This window comes from Oncorhynchus masou, chromosome 28 (assembly GCF_036934945.1).
Source record: "Oncorhynchus masou masou isolate Uvic2021 chromosome 28, UVic_Omas_1.1, whole genome shotgun sequence".
NCBI classification, from domain to species: Eukaryota; Metazoa; Chordata; class Actinopteri; order Salmoniformes; family Salmonidae; genus Oncorhynchus; species Oncorhynchus masou.
The window spans coordinates 17,197,970-17,213,464 of NC_088239.1; the positions used below are offsets into that span (position 1 = coordinate 17,197,970).

The window sequence follows — 15,495 nt, forward strand, 5'->3', positions numbered from 1 at the left end:
TTGCATGTCAGCAGTCAAGGTTTCAAGTTATTTGATTTTCAAGAAGCAAAGTATCACCGGCCACATCATGATGATGCAAAACATTTTGGGACTGTATTAGCAGTGGGCTAATGAAAAAAATACAAAAATATAGATTGTGTGGATTTTCCCTTTAAAATTTGATTGGAAGAATGCTGCCTCATTTCACTGTAAAGGCATTGCCTTAGGTCCATAGACATCTATGGTCATTTGGACCCTTATAAGATACTGCCAATTGAAACCCACCATTCTCATTGACATCCGCACTGGGGTGAATTTACAAGTCTCACTGTCTGTGGAGGCAGGAGATTGAGATGTAATCTGAGCTAATCCATTTCACATCCGCCCCTTCACCCTGCCAGCACCCATACGCACAGGGGTGAGAAGAGACGGTGATAGGGGATGAAGGAGTGACATGACGAGGTGAGGATAAATTGAGGGGTGAAGGTTGGGGGACAGAGGGAGGGATGAGTAAGAGTGTTGCAAAACGGAGGGATTGACTGGGAGTGGAAAGGAAGGGTGAAACAATGGAGGGATGAAGAGAATGGCAGAGGATGGATAGAGATTAGAGGTCGACCGATTATGATTTTTCAACACCAATACCGATAATTGGAGGACCAAAAAAGCCGAAACTGATTAATTGGACGTTTTTTATTTATTTATTTGTAATAATGACAATTACAACACTACCGAATTAACACTTAATATAATACATCAATAAAATCAATTTAGCCTCAAGTAAATAATGAAACATGTTCAATTTGGTTTAAATAATGCAAAAACAAGGTGTTGGAGAAGAAAGTAATATTTGCCGATATGCAATATGTGCCATGTAAAAATGTGTGCCATGTAAAATATGTGCCATGTATAAAAAGCCAATGTTTAAGTTCCTTGCTCAGAACATGAGAACATATGAAAGTTGGTGGTTCCTTTTAACATGAGACTTCAATATTACAAGGTAAGAGGATTTAGGTTTTAGTTAATATAGTATTTATAGGACTATTTCTCTATACCATTTGTATTTCATATACCTTTGACTATTGGATGTTCTTATAGGCACTATAGTATTGCCAGTGTAACAGTATAGCTCCGTCCCTCTCCTCGCCCCTACCTGGGCTTGAACCAGGAACACATCGACAACAGCCACACTCGAAGTAGCGTTACCCATCGCTCCACAAAAGCCGCGGCCCTTGCAGCGCAAGGGGAATAACTACTCCAAATCTAAAAGCGCGTGGCGTTGGAAACGGTATTAGCGCACACCCAGCTAACTAGCTAGCCATTTCACATTGGTTATACCAGCCCATAGGCTGATAGGCTTGAAGTCATAAACAGCACTGTGCTTGCGAAGAGCTGCTGGAAAAACGCATGAAAGTGCTGTTTGAATGAATGATTACGGGCCTGCTGCTGCTCAGTCAGACTACTCTATCAAATAAGACTTAATTGTAAACATAATACACAGAAATACGTGCCTTTGTTCATTAATATGGTCGAATCCGGAAACAAAACGTTTATTATTTCAGTGAAATACGGAACCGTTCGGGTATTTTATCTTACAAGTGGCATCCCGAAGTCTAAATATTCTTGTTACATTGCACAACCTTCAATGTTATGTCATAATTACGTAAAAGTTTGGCAAATTAGTTGGCAATGCGCCAGTCAGCCCAAACTGTTGCATATACACTGAAATGACACAATTTCACCTAGTTAATATTGCCTGTTAAACTGGATTAGTAGTTATAACTAGTGATTATGATTGATTGTTTTTTATAAGATAAATTTAATGCTAGCTAGCAATTTACTTTGGCTTCTACTGCATTTGCGTAACAGGCAGGCTCCTCGTGGAGTGCAATGGTTAGAGCGTTGGACTAGTTAACTGTAAGGGTGCAAGATTGGATCCCCTGAGCTGACAGGGTGAAAATCTGTCGTTCTGCCCCTGAACAAGGCAGTTATTCTGCCACCGTTCCTAGACCGTCATTAAAAATAAGAATGTGTTCCTAACTGACTTGCCTAGTTAAATAAAGGATTATTATTATTTTATTTTTTAATACCGATTTCCGATTGTTATGAACTTGAAATCGGCCCTAATTAATCGGCCACTCCGATTAATCGGTCGACCTCTAATAGAGATACCTTTCTGATCCCATTCCTCTTATCATCAGCTGGCCATCAGCTCTACCTCTTTCTCTCTCTGTCTCTCCGTCTCTCTCTTTTTCTCTGCCTCTGTCTGTTATTAATCCCTGTCTGTCTCATGGTTACAGCACACTGTACTGCCAAGACAAATTTAGCTATCCGAGGCCTGCTAGCACACACACACACACACACACACACACACACACACACACACACACACACACACACACACACACACACACACACACACACACACACACACACACACACACACACACACACACACACACACACAACTCCTCTCCCCATCTTATCCCCATCTCCTCCAGAATCCCAGTCAGGCACTAATTTTCTCCAAAATAGACATTGGGTGACTATCTCTACCTCCTTCCTTTCTTCCCCTGGACCACAAGCAGGGCCTGACCAACAGCGATAGTATTCACCAATTCTCTCCCCCCCGCTGTTGGACATGATCTGGCCACTGGAGCCAAGCCATAGGGGTGGTTTGTCACTAATAGGCCAGTGGACTTTAGAAGGGAAGGGTGTGTGTGGTAGGTTTGGGGGTTGTGCAGAGAAGCTTTAGAATGAGCTTGTTCCTCCTCACCCCTGAAATCTCGGATTCCGCTGATCCTTTCGAACGCTAATCAATGAGCCTGAAGTGGTACTTTTGAAGTTGTAATATAATTTCCAGCTGGCTGGTCCATAGGCTCATTGCAAAGGAAGTTGGGGAAATGTATGTTCATTATTATCATTGCGTAATCCAATACAGTGATCACGTGTTTGAAATGGCTGTCATAAAGATGTTTAAAAAAAAAAATCAGTTTTAATGACTGACATTATAAATGGCAACCAGTTTAATCCTCTGTTTGGACATTTTCAACCAACACTCTAATAGAACAGTTTCATGCTTCATAACAATGTGAGGTCAGTTGGCAAAAGTTTGAAGGAGGTTGGCAGAAATAAACACACTACTTTCTATGGTATGTGTGGTCAATCTGCTGCCATGTCGCTAAGCATTCTGTAGCCTCTGGGTGTTGTTGAAATGTTCTTTTCAAATGTATTTTTGCATGTTGTAGTATTGTCACTCTAAACTTTTGGTTGTTGACCATGGAAATCTAAATATTGAATTGTTCTGTAATACAATGAAGCCATATGTAGAGGGTAACTAGCGTGTCAAGTCTCTGTCCTATCCTCTCTCTCCAGAACTGTCGGGTGTGTTCTTTGTGTGGGGTCAGGCAGGCGGGCCAGTGGGCCCACAATATCACACTGTGCGAGGGTTGCCACGGGCAACCAGAGGAGCCCGCCCCCGCCCTTCCATGCCCATTGTGTGTGAGGGACCAGGGCCGCGGGGACGCCCCTAAGGACCTCCTCCTCACCTGCCACACATGCAAGAGGTATGCCTCATTCTGTCACCGTGGTTACTGTCGATTTACAGTAAATTTGGAAAGTATTCAGACCCCTTGACTTCCACATTTTGTTAGGTTACAGCATTATTCCGATTTTCAAAAAGTCGGGTGTCTGAATACTTCCTGAAATGCACTGCATGTTATGGTCCCCCGCACTGCTGATGGATGCCGGGCCTCATTCTGTAACAGTGGTTACTTAAGCAATAAGGCACGAGGGGGTGTGGTATATGGCCAATACACTACTGCAAAGGGCTGTTCTTACTTGCAACGCAGAGTGGCTGGATACAGTCCTTCGCAGTGGTATATTGGCCGTATACCACAAAACCCTAAGGTACCTTATTGCTATTATAAACTGGTTAACGTAATTGGAGCAATAACAATAAATGTTTTGTAATACCTGTGGTATACGGTCTGATTTACCACAGCTGTCAACCAATCAGCATTCAGGGCTTGAACCACCCAGTTTATAATGTTGATTATGTTATGGTCCCCCACACTGCTGATGGATGCCGTGCAAGACAATGAGCTGATACACAGTAGAGCTACAATATTTATTTAGTATGTGACTAGCCTGTTCCTAAATCTGTTAGAAGCTATTGTCATGTTATGACATGAGGAGTCCTACAGCACAAATCTGGGACCAGGCTTATATGTATCAGTCTGTGGTAGGGATGGGCACGGTTTTTTGAATATCCGAACACATGTTAATATTGATATTTGCAAATATTGATATTTGCAATATTAATATTTGCAAGAGTATTCATTTTCAAAGAAAAATAAATCATATGCCTATATTAACAATGAAAAGGCTTTGTCTAAATGTAATTATCTTTGACATTGCTACACACAAGGATCTACCATGACATTTGGAATTCTTTATTCAATTAAACTGTAATTATGACGTGCGCCCCCATAAAAAGACATATCATAGTCTACACGGGTTTCTCATGTTTGTTGTTATTGTTGGCCATTGAGTTGCAAGCAAGCCCCACCCAATTCGCGCATGCTGGGCAGCATGCCAGTTCCCAAGTTTAAGCCTAAATTTTTATATGCATGTATTTCGACTCTCCAGATATCCGAAAACATGTCATGATATATTATTTGAAGAGTGAAATGATTTGAAATGCCCATCCCTAGTCAGTGGTGTGTACTGTATCTGCCACATGGGGCCTCTTTCAGTGTATCATCTGTCTCGTTACGTGTGATTGAGCTATTTATTGACTAACGATGTGGATTGACACCCCGCTGTCGGCGTCATATAATGAATTGGATTATAATGTGGTTTACAGCTGGAGACTGTCACACCGCCAAAGAGTTAATATCTCAGATGGATTATAACTGAATTGTTTTTTTACAAGCTTTACAGATCGGAAAATTTAGCATTACAGAGTTGTAGCCCAGTAGGTTAGTTTAGTTTGTTTCACAGCTTACAAATGGTCGATACCAAAGGTCATCTCCAGTTCACCAACTGGCCCAGTGCTCCAGCCAATCCCGGTCACTTAAAACAATTAATCGTTAATTTACTGGCTACGTGAGCCTCTATACCGACTACTATTATTAACCAATCACTGAGCTGGATTTGACAGCTCTGCCGAGAGCTACGTTTTTTCCACAACAGAGCGATTGTTGCCCCCGGTGACCACTGGAAGGTCGTTACGGCAATCCATAGCTCACGCAGTTGGCGGCATAGTGATGCCTTTGATGAGGGATCGGGAAAGTAAAGACCACTATGGCGACTGGATTGGTCCAGCAAGTTGCTTGAGGGTCAGGCATATCGTTCCCCGTAGAGGACACTTCCTGGCATCCAGGGAAGTAAATAGCCGCTGCAAACCCAAATCAACTCCTAGCCCCTTCAAACTCAAGTCTGGACCTCGAAGCCAGTTCCACTTTATTTTTTAATTGTTATCCTCTAATCAGGGACTGATTTAGACCTGGGACAACAGGTGTGTATGCTTTCAGTTGAGCGTACTAGCTCTTCGTGTGTCTACCGGAAGTTGATGCTTTTGCTATGCAACCTCTTGTTAGATATTTAGCATAACAAATTTCTAGTTAGACATTTTACGACTTTGGGTGTGTTCTTAAATTCAATCTGGAGTGCCAGAGTGAGCTCGTAAATTCAGAGCATTGTCAGATTGTCCGTTTGTACATTCAAAGTGTTTCGCTCTCGGAGCACACACTGGATGCTCAGGCCGAGGAGTAGGGTTGATTTGAGCGTTCTGACCTTACAACGGCAGTCAGGCACCCAAGCTAACGTTGGCTAGCTTGCTAGCTACTTACAGACACAAATGAGACCACTCTGACCATTTTACTCGCCCTAGCAGGGCTGGTTAGGCAGTTTTCATGTTATCCAGAGCGTTGGTGACTAACTGCTGTTGGCAACACTTAATTACGCTTTTTTTTGACACCGGCTATATTCAACGGGTGTTGAATGCTCGTAAATTCATTATTCTGCGCTCTGGTACACTCAGAGGAGAGTCCTCTGAAATCGTAGTAGATAGCCAGAGAGAATTTACGAAAGCATCCGAATGTCCTTTGAGAACACACAACGACTATACCAGATAAGAATGACAGGAATAATCAAGTCAATAAACGTTGGGTAGTTAGTTAGTTAGCCTATAGTTAATATACTGGCAAGTTTGATGTAAGTAGCCAACTAACGTTAGGGAGCTAGCTAACAACATATCAGTACATACTGCTGTAATGATACGTTATGTAGTTCGTAAGGACAGCATGGCTAACAAATTGTCAGCCGATAGGACGTGTTGGGTAACTTATTTTAAGTCATTTATTTCATTGCTCAACATTTTCTTAACATTTGTCATAATTAGTTAAAGCAATGAATTTGTATCTGCTCTTGTGGTACTTTGACTGCATATTTCTGGAATATTTTTTAAATCTGAAAACGATGTGAAGCTATACCCATTTCCTGAATTGCATTATGGGCCCCAAATTACGGAAATAGTGTCCCCTGCGTCTATACTTCATATTTTAGCGAATTTAGTTTGACATCCGGGAACTTTTGTCATACTAACTATATCCATACTATGACCAATAATCATACTACTCAATTTACATCACAAATAGACTGATTAGTGTGGTTAGTATGAGTATTTGAACACAACTCAGCTCCCGAGGAGGGCTGTAATGGCCATCCTCCTAGGCCCCTCATATGTACTTCTAAGCATACTCACATTGCTGAGTGGGGCTCACAGTGTGTCCAAACCTTTGACTGGTACTATTTTATATATATATATTTTTTAACTCAGCAAAAAAAAGAAACGTCTTCACTGTCAACTGCGTTTATTTTCAGCAAACTTAACATTTGTAAATATTTGTATGAACAAAAGATTCAACAACAGACATAAACTGAACAAGTTCCACAGATATGTGACTTACAAAAGTAACAGTCTGTATCTGGTGTGGCATCTCCTCCTCATGGACTGCACTAGATTTGCCAGTTCTTCCACCAAGGCATCTGCAAGTTCCCAGACATTTCTGGGGGGAATGGCCCTAGCCCTCACCCTCCGATCCAACAGGTCCCAGACATGCTCAATGGGATTGAGATCCGGGCTTTTCGCTGGCCATGGCAGAACACTGACATTCCTGTCTTGCTGGAAATCACGCACAGAACGAGCAGTATGGCTGGTGACATTGTCATGCTGGAGGGTCATACTCCTTTGGCCGCCTTTCCTTTCAGTTCTCTGCTGCCAAAATATATTTGAGATGCTTCAAATTAGCCACCCTTTGCCTTGATGACAGCTTTGCAACTCATCCCAAATCATCTCAATTGGGTTGAGGTTGGGTGATTGTAGAGGCGAGGTCATCTGATGCAGCACTCTATCACTCTCCTTGGTCAAATAGCTCTTACACAGCCTGGAGGTGTGTTTTGGGTCATTGTCCTGCTGAAAAACAAATTATGATAGTCCCACTAAGCGCAATCCAGAGGGGTTGGCGTGTCACTGCAGAATGCTGTGGTAGCCATGCTGGTTAATTGTGCCTTGAATTCTAAATAAGTCACTGACAGTGTCACCAGCAGAGCACCCCCACACAATCACACCACCACCTCCATGCTTCACGGTGGGAACCACACATGCGGAGTTCCTCTGTTCACGTACTCTGTGTCTCACAAAGACACAGCGGTTGGAACCAGAAATCTCATTTGGACAGATTTCCACTTGTCTAATGTCCATTGCTCATGTTTCTTGGCCCAAGCAAGACTTATTGGTATCCTTTAGTAGTGGTTTCTTTGCAGCAATTCAACCAAGAAGGCCTGATTCACGCAGCGTCTGAACAGTTGATGTTGAGATGTGTCTGTTACTTGAACTCCGTGACGCATTTATTTGGGCGCAATCTGATGTGCAGTTAACTCTAATGAATTTATTCTCTGCGGCAGAGGTCTTCCTTTCCTGTGGCGGTCTTCCTTTCCTGTGGCGGTCTTCTTTTGCTGTGGCGCTCGTCATGAGAGCCAGTTTCATCATAGCGCTTGATGGTTTTAGAGACTGCACTTTAAGAAACTTTCAATGTTCTTGAAATTATCCGTATTGACAGACTGTACTTTCTCTGTGCTTATTTTAGCTGTTCTTAGCCCTATTTGGTAAAAGTCCATATTATGTTATATTCTGTATACCACACCTACCTTTTCACTGCACTACCTCATAAAGCTGGTTGAGAGAATGTAAATCTGTCATAAAGGGTGGCAACATTGAAGAATCTCAAAATATATGTTTTTATTTGTTTAACACTTTTTTGTTACTACATGATTCCATATGTGTTATTTCATAGTTATGTCTTACTATTATTCTACAATGTAGAAAATATAAAGAAAAACCCTGGAATGAGCCAAGCTGAGAACATTTTTGTTTATGCCCAGCTCATGAGGCCCCTTGATGTGAGGCCTTCAGCAATTGCCTCTTCTGCCTAATAGTAAGTCCGCCAGTGGTCGCTGGAGAAGCACAATTCCCCATAATGACCCTCTGCCGACTGCGGACACTCACGTGGGGGGCCCTCTCGACACAGCCGGCTGCCAGGCCAAGGTGCCTGCGCAGAAATGTAATTACTGCAGACAGGGAGAGCCAGAGAGAAAATTGAACAGGAGACAAGTCAGGCTGCAGGCACCCCACTGGAACACACCTGCATCAGGGTGACAGGGAAGAGTAGGGTGGGGGTAGAGGGGGGGTAAAGGGAGAGACTGGCGGAGAGAGCATTGCAGAGGAAGCGAGGGGGGAGCAATGCAGAGTAAGCAGGGGGTGGGTGGGGGGCAATAAAGGCAGGAAGAGTGGAGGAGAGTGAGCGACTGGGAAACGCAGCTGGGAGAGCAAACCCACAAACCACAGGCTTAGAGTCCCTGCCATGAAGGCTTACTGACTGATGATGAGCCCAACCTTCCTGGCTAGAATGTTGTTTCATGCTTAATGCTTTGGGGTGGATGTCAAATAACTATTCCTGGTATAAGGAAGGACTTACTGAGTAGAAAACCAGCTTCGCATGTATGAAAATTAAATCTTCACTGTTATGATGTAGCATGTGATTGTGGTACGTTCCAGTCATAAGTATTTCTTGCGTCATCTTAGTCACGTCAGGTGGCAGTAAAGTAAAGCTGTTTGTTTATTTAATTGTGTTTGGTGGTTCTCTCTCAGGTGGCTTCATGGTGAGTGTGAGATGCAGGCAGGGGGCAACATGGACCTCCACCCACAGGCCGACTACATCTGCACCGTCTGTAAGCAGGTGGAGAGCGACATGGTGGAAACCCCGGCCAGCCCCATCCAGGAATCCACAGAACCAGAACCAGAACCCACTATGGGTAAGAAACACACAGCTCTGTACAGCTGTCATTTACCTACAGTTGAAGTCGGTAGTTTACATACACTTAGGTTGGAGTCATTAAAACTAGTTTTTCAACCACTCCAAAAATGTCTTGTTAACAAACTATAGTCTTGGCAAGTTGGTTAGGACGTCTACTTTGTGCATGACACAAGTAATTTTTCCAACAATTGTTTACATACAGATTATTTGACTTATAATTCACTGTATCACAATTCCAGTGGGTCAGAAGTTTAAATACACTAAGTTGACTGTGCGTTTAAACAGCTTGGAAAATTCCAGAAAAGAATGTCATGGCTTTAGAAGCTTTTGATAGGCTAATTGACAGCATTTGAGTCAATTGGGGGTGCACCTGTGGATGTATTTCAAGGTCTACCTTCAAACTCTGTACCTATTTGCTTGACATCATGAGAAAATCAAAAGAAATCAGCCAAGACCTCAGAAAAAATATGAACAAGTCTGGTTCATCCTTGGGAGCAATTTCCAAACGCCTGAAGGTACCATGTTCATCTGTACAAACAATAGTATGTAACACCATGTGACTCAGCCTTCACACCGCTCAGGAAGATGCCGCGTTCTGTCTCCTAGAGATGAACGTACTTTTGTGCGAACGGTGCAAATCAATCCCAGAACAACAGCAAGGGACCTTATGAAGATGCTGGAGGAAACGGGTACAAAAGTATCTATATCCACAGTAAAACAAGTCCTATGTCGACATATTCTGAAAGGCCGCTCAGCAAGGAAGAAGCCGCTGCTCCAAAACCGCCATAAAAAAGCCAGACTACAGTTTGCAACTGCACATGGGGACAAAGATTGTACTTTTTGGAGAAATGTCCTCTTGTCTGATGAAACAAAAATAGAACTGTTTGGCCATAATGACCATCGTTATGTTTGAAGGAAAAAGGGGAAGCTCGCAAGCCGAAGAACACCATCCCAACCGTGAAGCACGGGGGTGGCAGCATCATGTTGTGGGGGTGCTTTGCTGTAGGAGGGACTGGTGCACTTCACAAAATAGATGCCATCATGAGGCAGACAAATTATGTGTATATATTGAAGCAACATCTCAAGATGTTAACCTCTCTGGGATATATGGGATGGTAGCGTCCCACTTGGCCAAAAGCCAGAGAAAATGCAGAGCGCCAAATTCAAATAAATTCCTATAAAAATCACACTTTCATGAAATCACACATGTAAGTTACCAAATTAAATCTAAATCATGCCTTACCTTTGACGAACTTCTTCTGTTGGCACTCCAATGTCCCATAAACATCACAAATGGTCCTTTTGCTCGATTAATTCCATCCATATTTATCCAAAATGTCCATTTATTTTGCACGTTTTATCCAGAAAAACATTGGTTCCAACTTGCGCAACGTGACTAGAAAATATCTCAAAAGTTACCTGTAAACTTTGCCAAAACATTTCAAACTACTTTTGTTACACAACTTTAGATAAAATTGAAGACGGGATGATCTGTGTTCAATACAGGAAGAAAATAAACTGACGCTATGTTTCTGGTCATGCGCCTCTATCAAAGAGTACACATTAAGTGACCCTCGTTTTGAACAGGGCTACTTCTTCATTACACAAAGGAAAAACCTCAAGCAACTTCCAGAGACTGTTGACATCCAATGGAAGCAGTAGGAACTGCAAGCAAGTCCCTTAGACATCTGGATTCCCAATGATAAACCATTGAAAAGAGTGACCTCAAATAAAAAATAGTTTGTCCTCGGGGTTTCGCCTGCTACATAAGTTCTGTTATACTCACAGACATGATTCAAAAAGTTTTAGAAACTTCAGAGTGTTTTTCATCCAAATCTACTAATAATATCTTATCTTATCTTCTGGGAATGAGTAGCAGACAGTTGAATTTGGGCATGCTTTTCATCCAAAATTCCAAATGCTGCCCCCTATCCTAGAGACGTTAAAGCTTGGTCGCAAATGGGTCTTCCAAATGGACAATGACCCCAAGCATACTTCCAAAGTTGTTGCAAAATGGCTTCAGGACAACAAAGTCAAGGTATTGGAGTGGCCATCACAAAGTCCTGACCTCAATCCTATAGAGCATTTGTGGGCAGAACTGAAAAGTGTGTGGGAGCAATGAGGCTAGAAACCTGACTCTGTTACACCAGCTTTGTCAGGAGGAATGGGTCAAAATTCACCCCACTTGTTGTGGAAAGCTTGTGAAAGGCTACCCGAAACATTTGACCCAAGTTAAACCATTTGAAGGCAATGCTACCAAATGCAAATTGAGTGTATGTAAACTTCTTACCCACTGGGAATGTGATAAAAGAAATAAAAGGTGAAATAAATAATTCTCTCTACTATTATTCTGACATTTCACACTTTAAAAAAAAGTGGTGATCTTAACTGACCTAAGAGGAGGGATTTGTACTCTGTTGAAATGTCAGGAAATGTGGAAAAACTGAGTTTAAATTTAGTTGGCTAAGGTGTATGTGATCTTCCGACTTCAACTGTATTTTTACACATTTTCACTGTCTATGTTTAGGGTGGTTATAGACTAAATGGCACTAGCAGTTCGCAAATTAGCCTAAGTGAAAAATAGACGGGACACAGTTATTCTAAAACGTTAGGGCTTGGAACGCAATTCCCTTTAGTCAACCAGTCCATTTAGAATTTCTGATAAAACTGTGATCATTTGGCAAGGAATTTAGTTTGTGTATCCCATCAGATAGGCATTTATTTATGTAGGTCTAACAGGAGTTTGTGAGCGCACTCAGCACAGCTTCAGCTTGTGTAGAGGGAGTGGTCGGAACACGAGTGAGTGAAACACTGAGGGGATTTAGGTAGAACTGTGTGACGCTTGTCTTGGTTTATTTGTTGCCCTGCATATGCACATGTACAAATGGAACACTGAAGTCAAAGCATATTAATGTTGTTTTCAAGACAACATTTCCATCTCTGGTTAAAGATAAGGGCTTTGACATCCGTTCCAGTACTCTATTATTTATGCCCATTGAGTATATGGAATAGTCCTGTAGTCAGAAGACTGTGGAATATTCCTATAGTCTTGTTGTTGTCTATGTGGAATAGGGCTATAGTCTTATTGAATATGGATGTATGTAGTCTTGTTGTCGACTATGTGGAATGGTATTGTAATGTTGTTGACTCTGGAATAGGGCTGTAGTCTTGTTGACTCTGGAATAGTGCTGTAGTCTGACTGATTAGTGTTGTAGTACTGTTGACTGTGGTATAGTGTTATTGTCTAGTTGACTGTAGAATAGTGTTGTCGTCTTGTTGACTATGGAGTAGTGTTGTAGTACTGTTGACTGTAATAGGGTTATTGTCTTGTTGATTATGCGGAAAGGTGTTGTAGTCTAGTTGACGACTATGGACTAGTGCTGTAGTCTCGTTGTTGACGACGACTATGGACTAGTGCTGTAGTCTCGTTGTTGACGACGACTATGGACTCGTGCCGTAGTCTCGTTGTTGACGACGACTATGGACTCGTGCCGTAGTCTCGTTGTTGACGACGACTATGGACTCGTGCCGTAGTCTCGTTGTTGACGACGACTATGGACTCGTGCCGTAGTCTCGTTGTTGACGACGACTATGGACTCGTGCCGTAGTCTCGTTGTTGACGACTACTATGGACTCGTGCCATAGTCTCGTTGTTGACGACGACTATGGACTGGTGCCGTAGTCTAGTTGTTGACGACGACTATGGACTGGTGCCGTAATCTAGTTGTTGACGACGACTATGGACTGGTGCCGTAATCTAGTTGTTGACGACGACTATGGACTGGTGCTGTAGTCTAGTTGTTGACGACGACTATGGACTGGTGCTGTAGTCTAGTTGTTGACGACGACTATGGACTGGTGCTGTAGTCTAGTTGTTGACGACGACTATGGACTGGTGCTGTAGTCTAGTTGTTGACGACGACTATGGACTGGTGCTGTAGTCTAGTTGTTGACGACGACTATGGACTGGTGCTGTAGTCTAGTTGTTGACGACGACTATGGACTAGTGCTGCATAGTTCAGGTATTCCCAAACAGTGGTACCCGCAATGCCGTCGGGGGTACGCCAAATAAAAATGTGATTCACATTTTAACAAATAACAATTTTATTAAAAATAATAATCTGCACATTTTCAAACAGTGCAATTATATTTTCCATAGGGGCTATACATTTGGCTGAGTTTTTTTCTCTCTCGCCTGAGTAGCCTTGTTTCACTGCCAAAAATGAAATTAAGCCATCTCGTGTTCTTCGAAATAACACAATGTTTAATACAGGTAGCCTAGTCAAAGCCTAGTTAATCAAATAATTAACAACCAATCACATTAACCGTTACTCTCTCTGGGGAAACCTTCACTCTTGCGCGGGCATTTAGAACTGAAACATGACCATTTTAAAAATAAGCCTCAGGAGTTTTTTGAGCGAGAATAAAGACTCCTTTCAAGTAGTAAGACTATATAAAAGCAACAGATACCATTAATAAGAAGGGGCTAGAAGCGTCTTATATGGTGAGCTCCCGAGTGGCTAGGACATGCAAACCACATTCTATTGTGGAGGACTTAATTATCCCTGCTGCCGCGGATATGGCTGGGACGACGCTCGGGGAAAAGGCCATAAAACTATACAGACAATGCCTTCATCAAACCACTGTTTCACAACGCATCAGTGACATTGCAGGAGATGGTTTGAAACAATTACTGCTTTGCATAAAAGCCCCTGAATTCTATGCGTTACAGCTGGATGAGTCAACAGACGTGGGGGGCCTGGCACAGCTCCTGGTATATGTCCGTTACGTTTATGGTGGGTCAATTAAGGAAGACATCCTCTTCTGCAAACCACTGGAAACCAGGACAACATGAGAGGATACTTTAAAGTATTGTGACATCAGTGGTCAAGATGCGTTGGTTTCTGTACTGATGGCACAAAAGCCATGACGGAGACATAATGGAGTGGTAACGTGCGTGCAAGCAGTTGCTCCCGATGCCACTTGTGTACACTGCATCATCCACTGAGAGGCTCTTGCTGCCAAAGGAAAGCCTGACAGCTTGAAAGACGTTTTGGACACTACAGTAAAAATGGTTAACTTTGTTAAAGCAAGGCCCCTGAACTCTCGTGTATTTTCTGCATTTTGCAATGATATGGGCAGCGACCATGTAACACTTTTACAACATACAGAAGTGCGCTAGTTATCAAGGGGCAAAGTATTGAATGTTTTTTACAATATTGAGAGACAAGCTTAAAGTTTTCTTTACTGACCATAATTTTCACTTGTCTGACTGCTTGCATGATGACGAGTTTCTCACACGACTGGCCTATCTGGGTGATGTTTTTTCTCGCCTGAATGATCTGAATCTAGGATTACAGGGACTCTCCAACTATATTCAATGTGCGGGACAAAATTAAGGCTATTATTAAAAAGTTGGAGCTCTTCTCTGTCTGCATTAACAAGGACAACTCACAGGTCTTTCCATTGTTTTATGATTTCTTTGTGTGCAAATTAACTCAAGCTTACAGGCAATGCCAAATGTGATATAGCGAAGCACCTGAGTTAGCTGGGGATGTGCAATTACGCAGGTACTTTCCCAAAACAGACAACACAAACAACTGGATTCGTTATCCCTTTCATGCCCTCCCTCCAGTCCACTTATCGATATCTGAACAAGAGAGCCTCATCGAAATTGCAACAACGGGTTCTTTGAAAATGTAATTTAATCATAAGCCACTGCCAGATTTCTGGATAGGGCTGCGCTCAGAGATTCTTGCCTTGGCAAATCTCGCTGTTAAGACACTGATGCCCTTTGCAACCACGTACCTATGTGAGAGTGGACTCTCGACCCTCACTAGCATGAAAACTAAATGTGGACTGTGTGTGGAAAATGATTTTAGACTGACACTCTCCAATACAACCCAACATTGCAGAGTTATGTGCATCCTTTCAAGCACACCTTTCTCATTACCCTGTGGTGAGTTATTCACATTTTTTAAATTCAACAAAAAAGGTTTTATATGTAAGATGGCTAAATAAAGAGCAAAATTATTGATTATTATTATTTGTGACCTGGTCCTATAAGAGCTTTTTGTCACTTCCTCCAAGCCGGGTTGTGACAACTCACACTCATTCTTATGTTTATTAAATGTATTGT

The 15,495-nt window shown here is 42.3% G+C and overlaps 1 protein-coding gene across 1 annotated transcript in view; it reads left to right on the forward strand.

The window, feature by feature from the left end:
* LOC135516953 (histone-lysine N-methyltransferase 2C-like) overlaps positions 1-15,495 on the forward strand; it is a 119,579-nt gene that overhangs the window by 90,598 nt on the left and 13,486 nt on the right. Inside the window, exons 10-11 of the mRNA XM_064941012.1 lie at positions 3,352-3,542; positions 9,191-9,354. Coding sequence (XP_064797084.1) covers positions 3,352-3,542; positions 9,191-9,354 — 355 coding nt within the window. The remainder of the gene's footprint in view (positions 1-3,351; positions 3,543-9,190; positions 9,355-15,495) is intronic.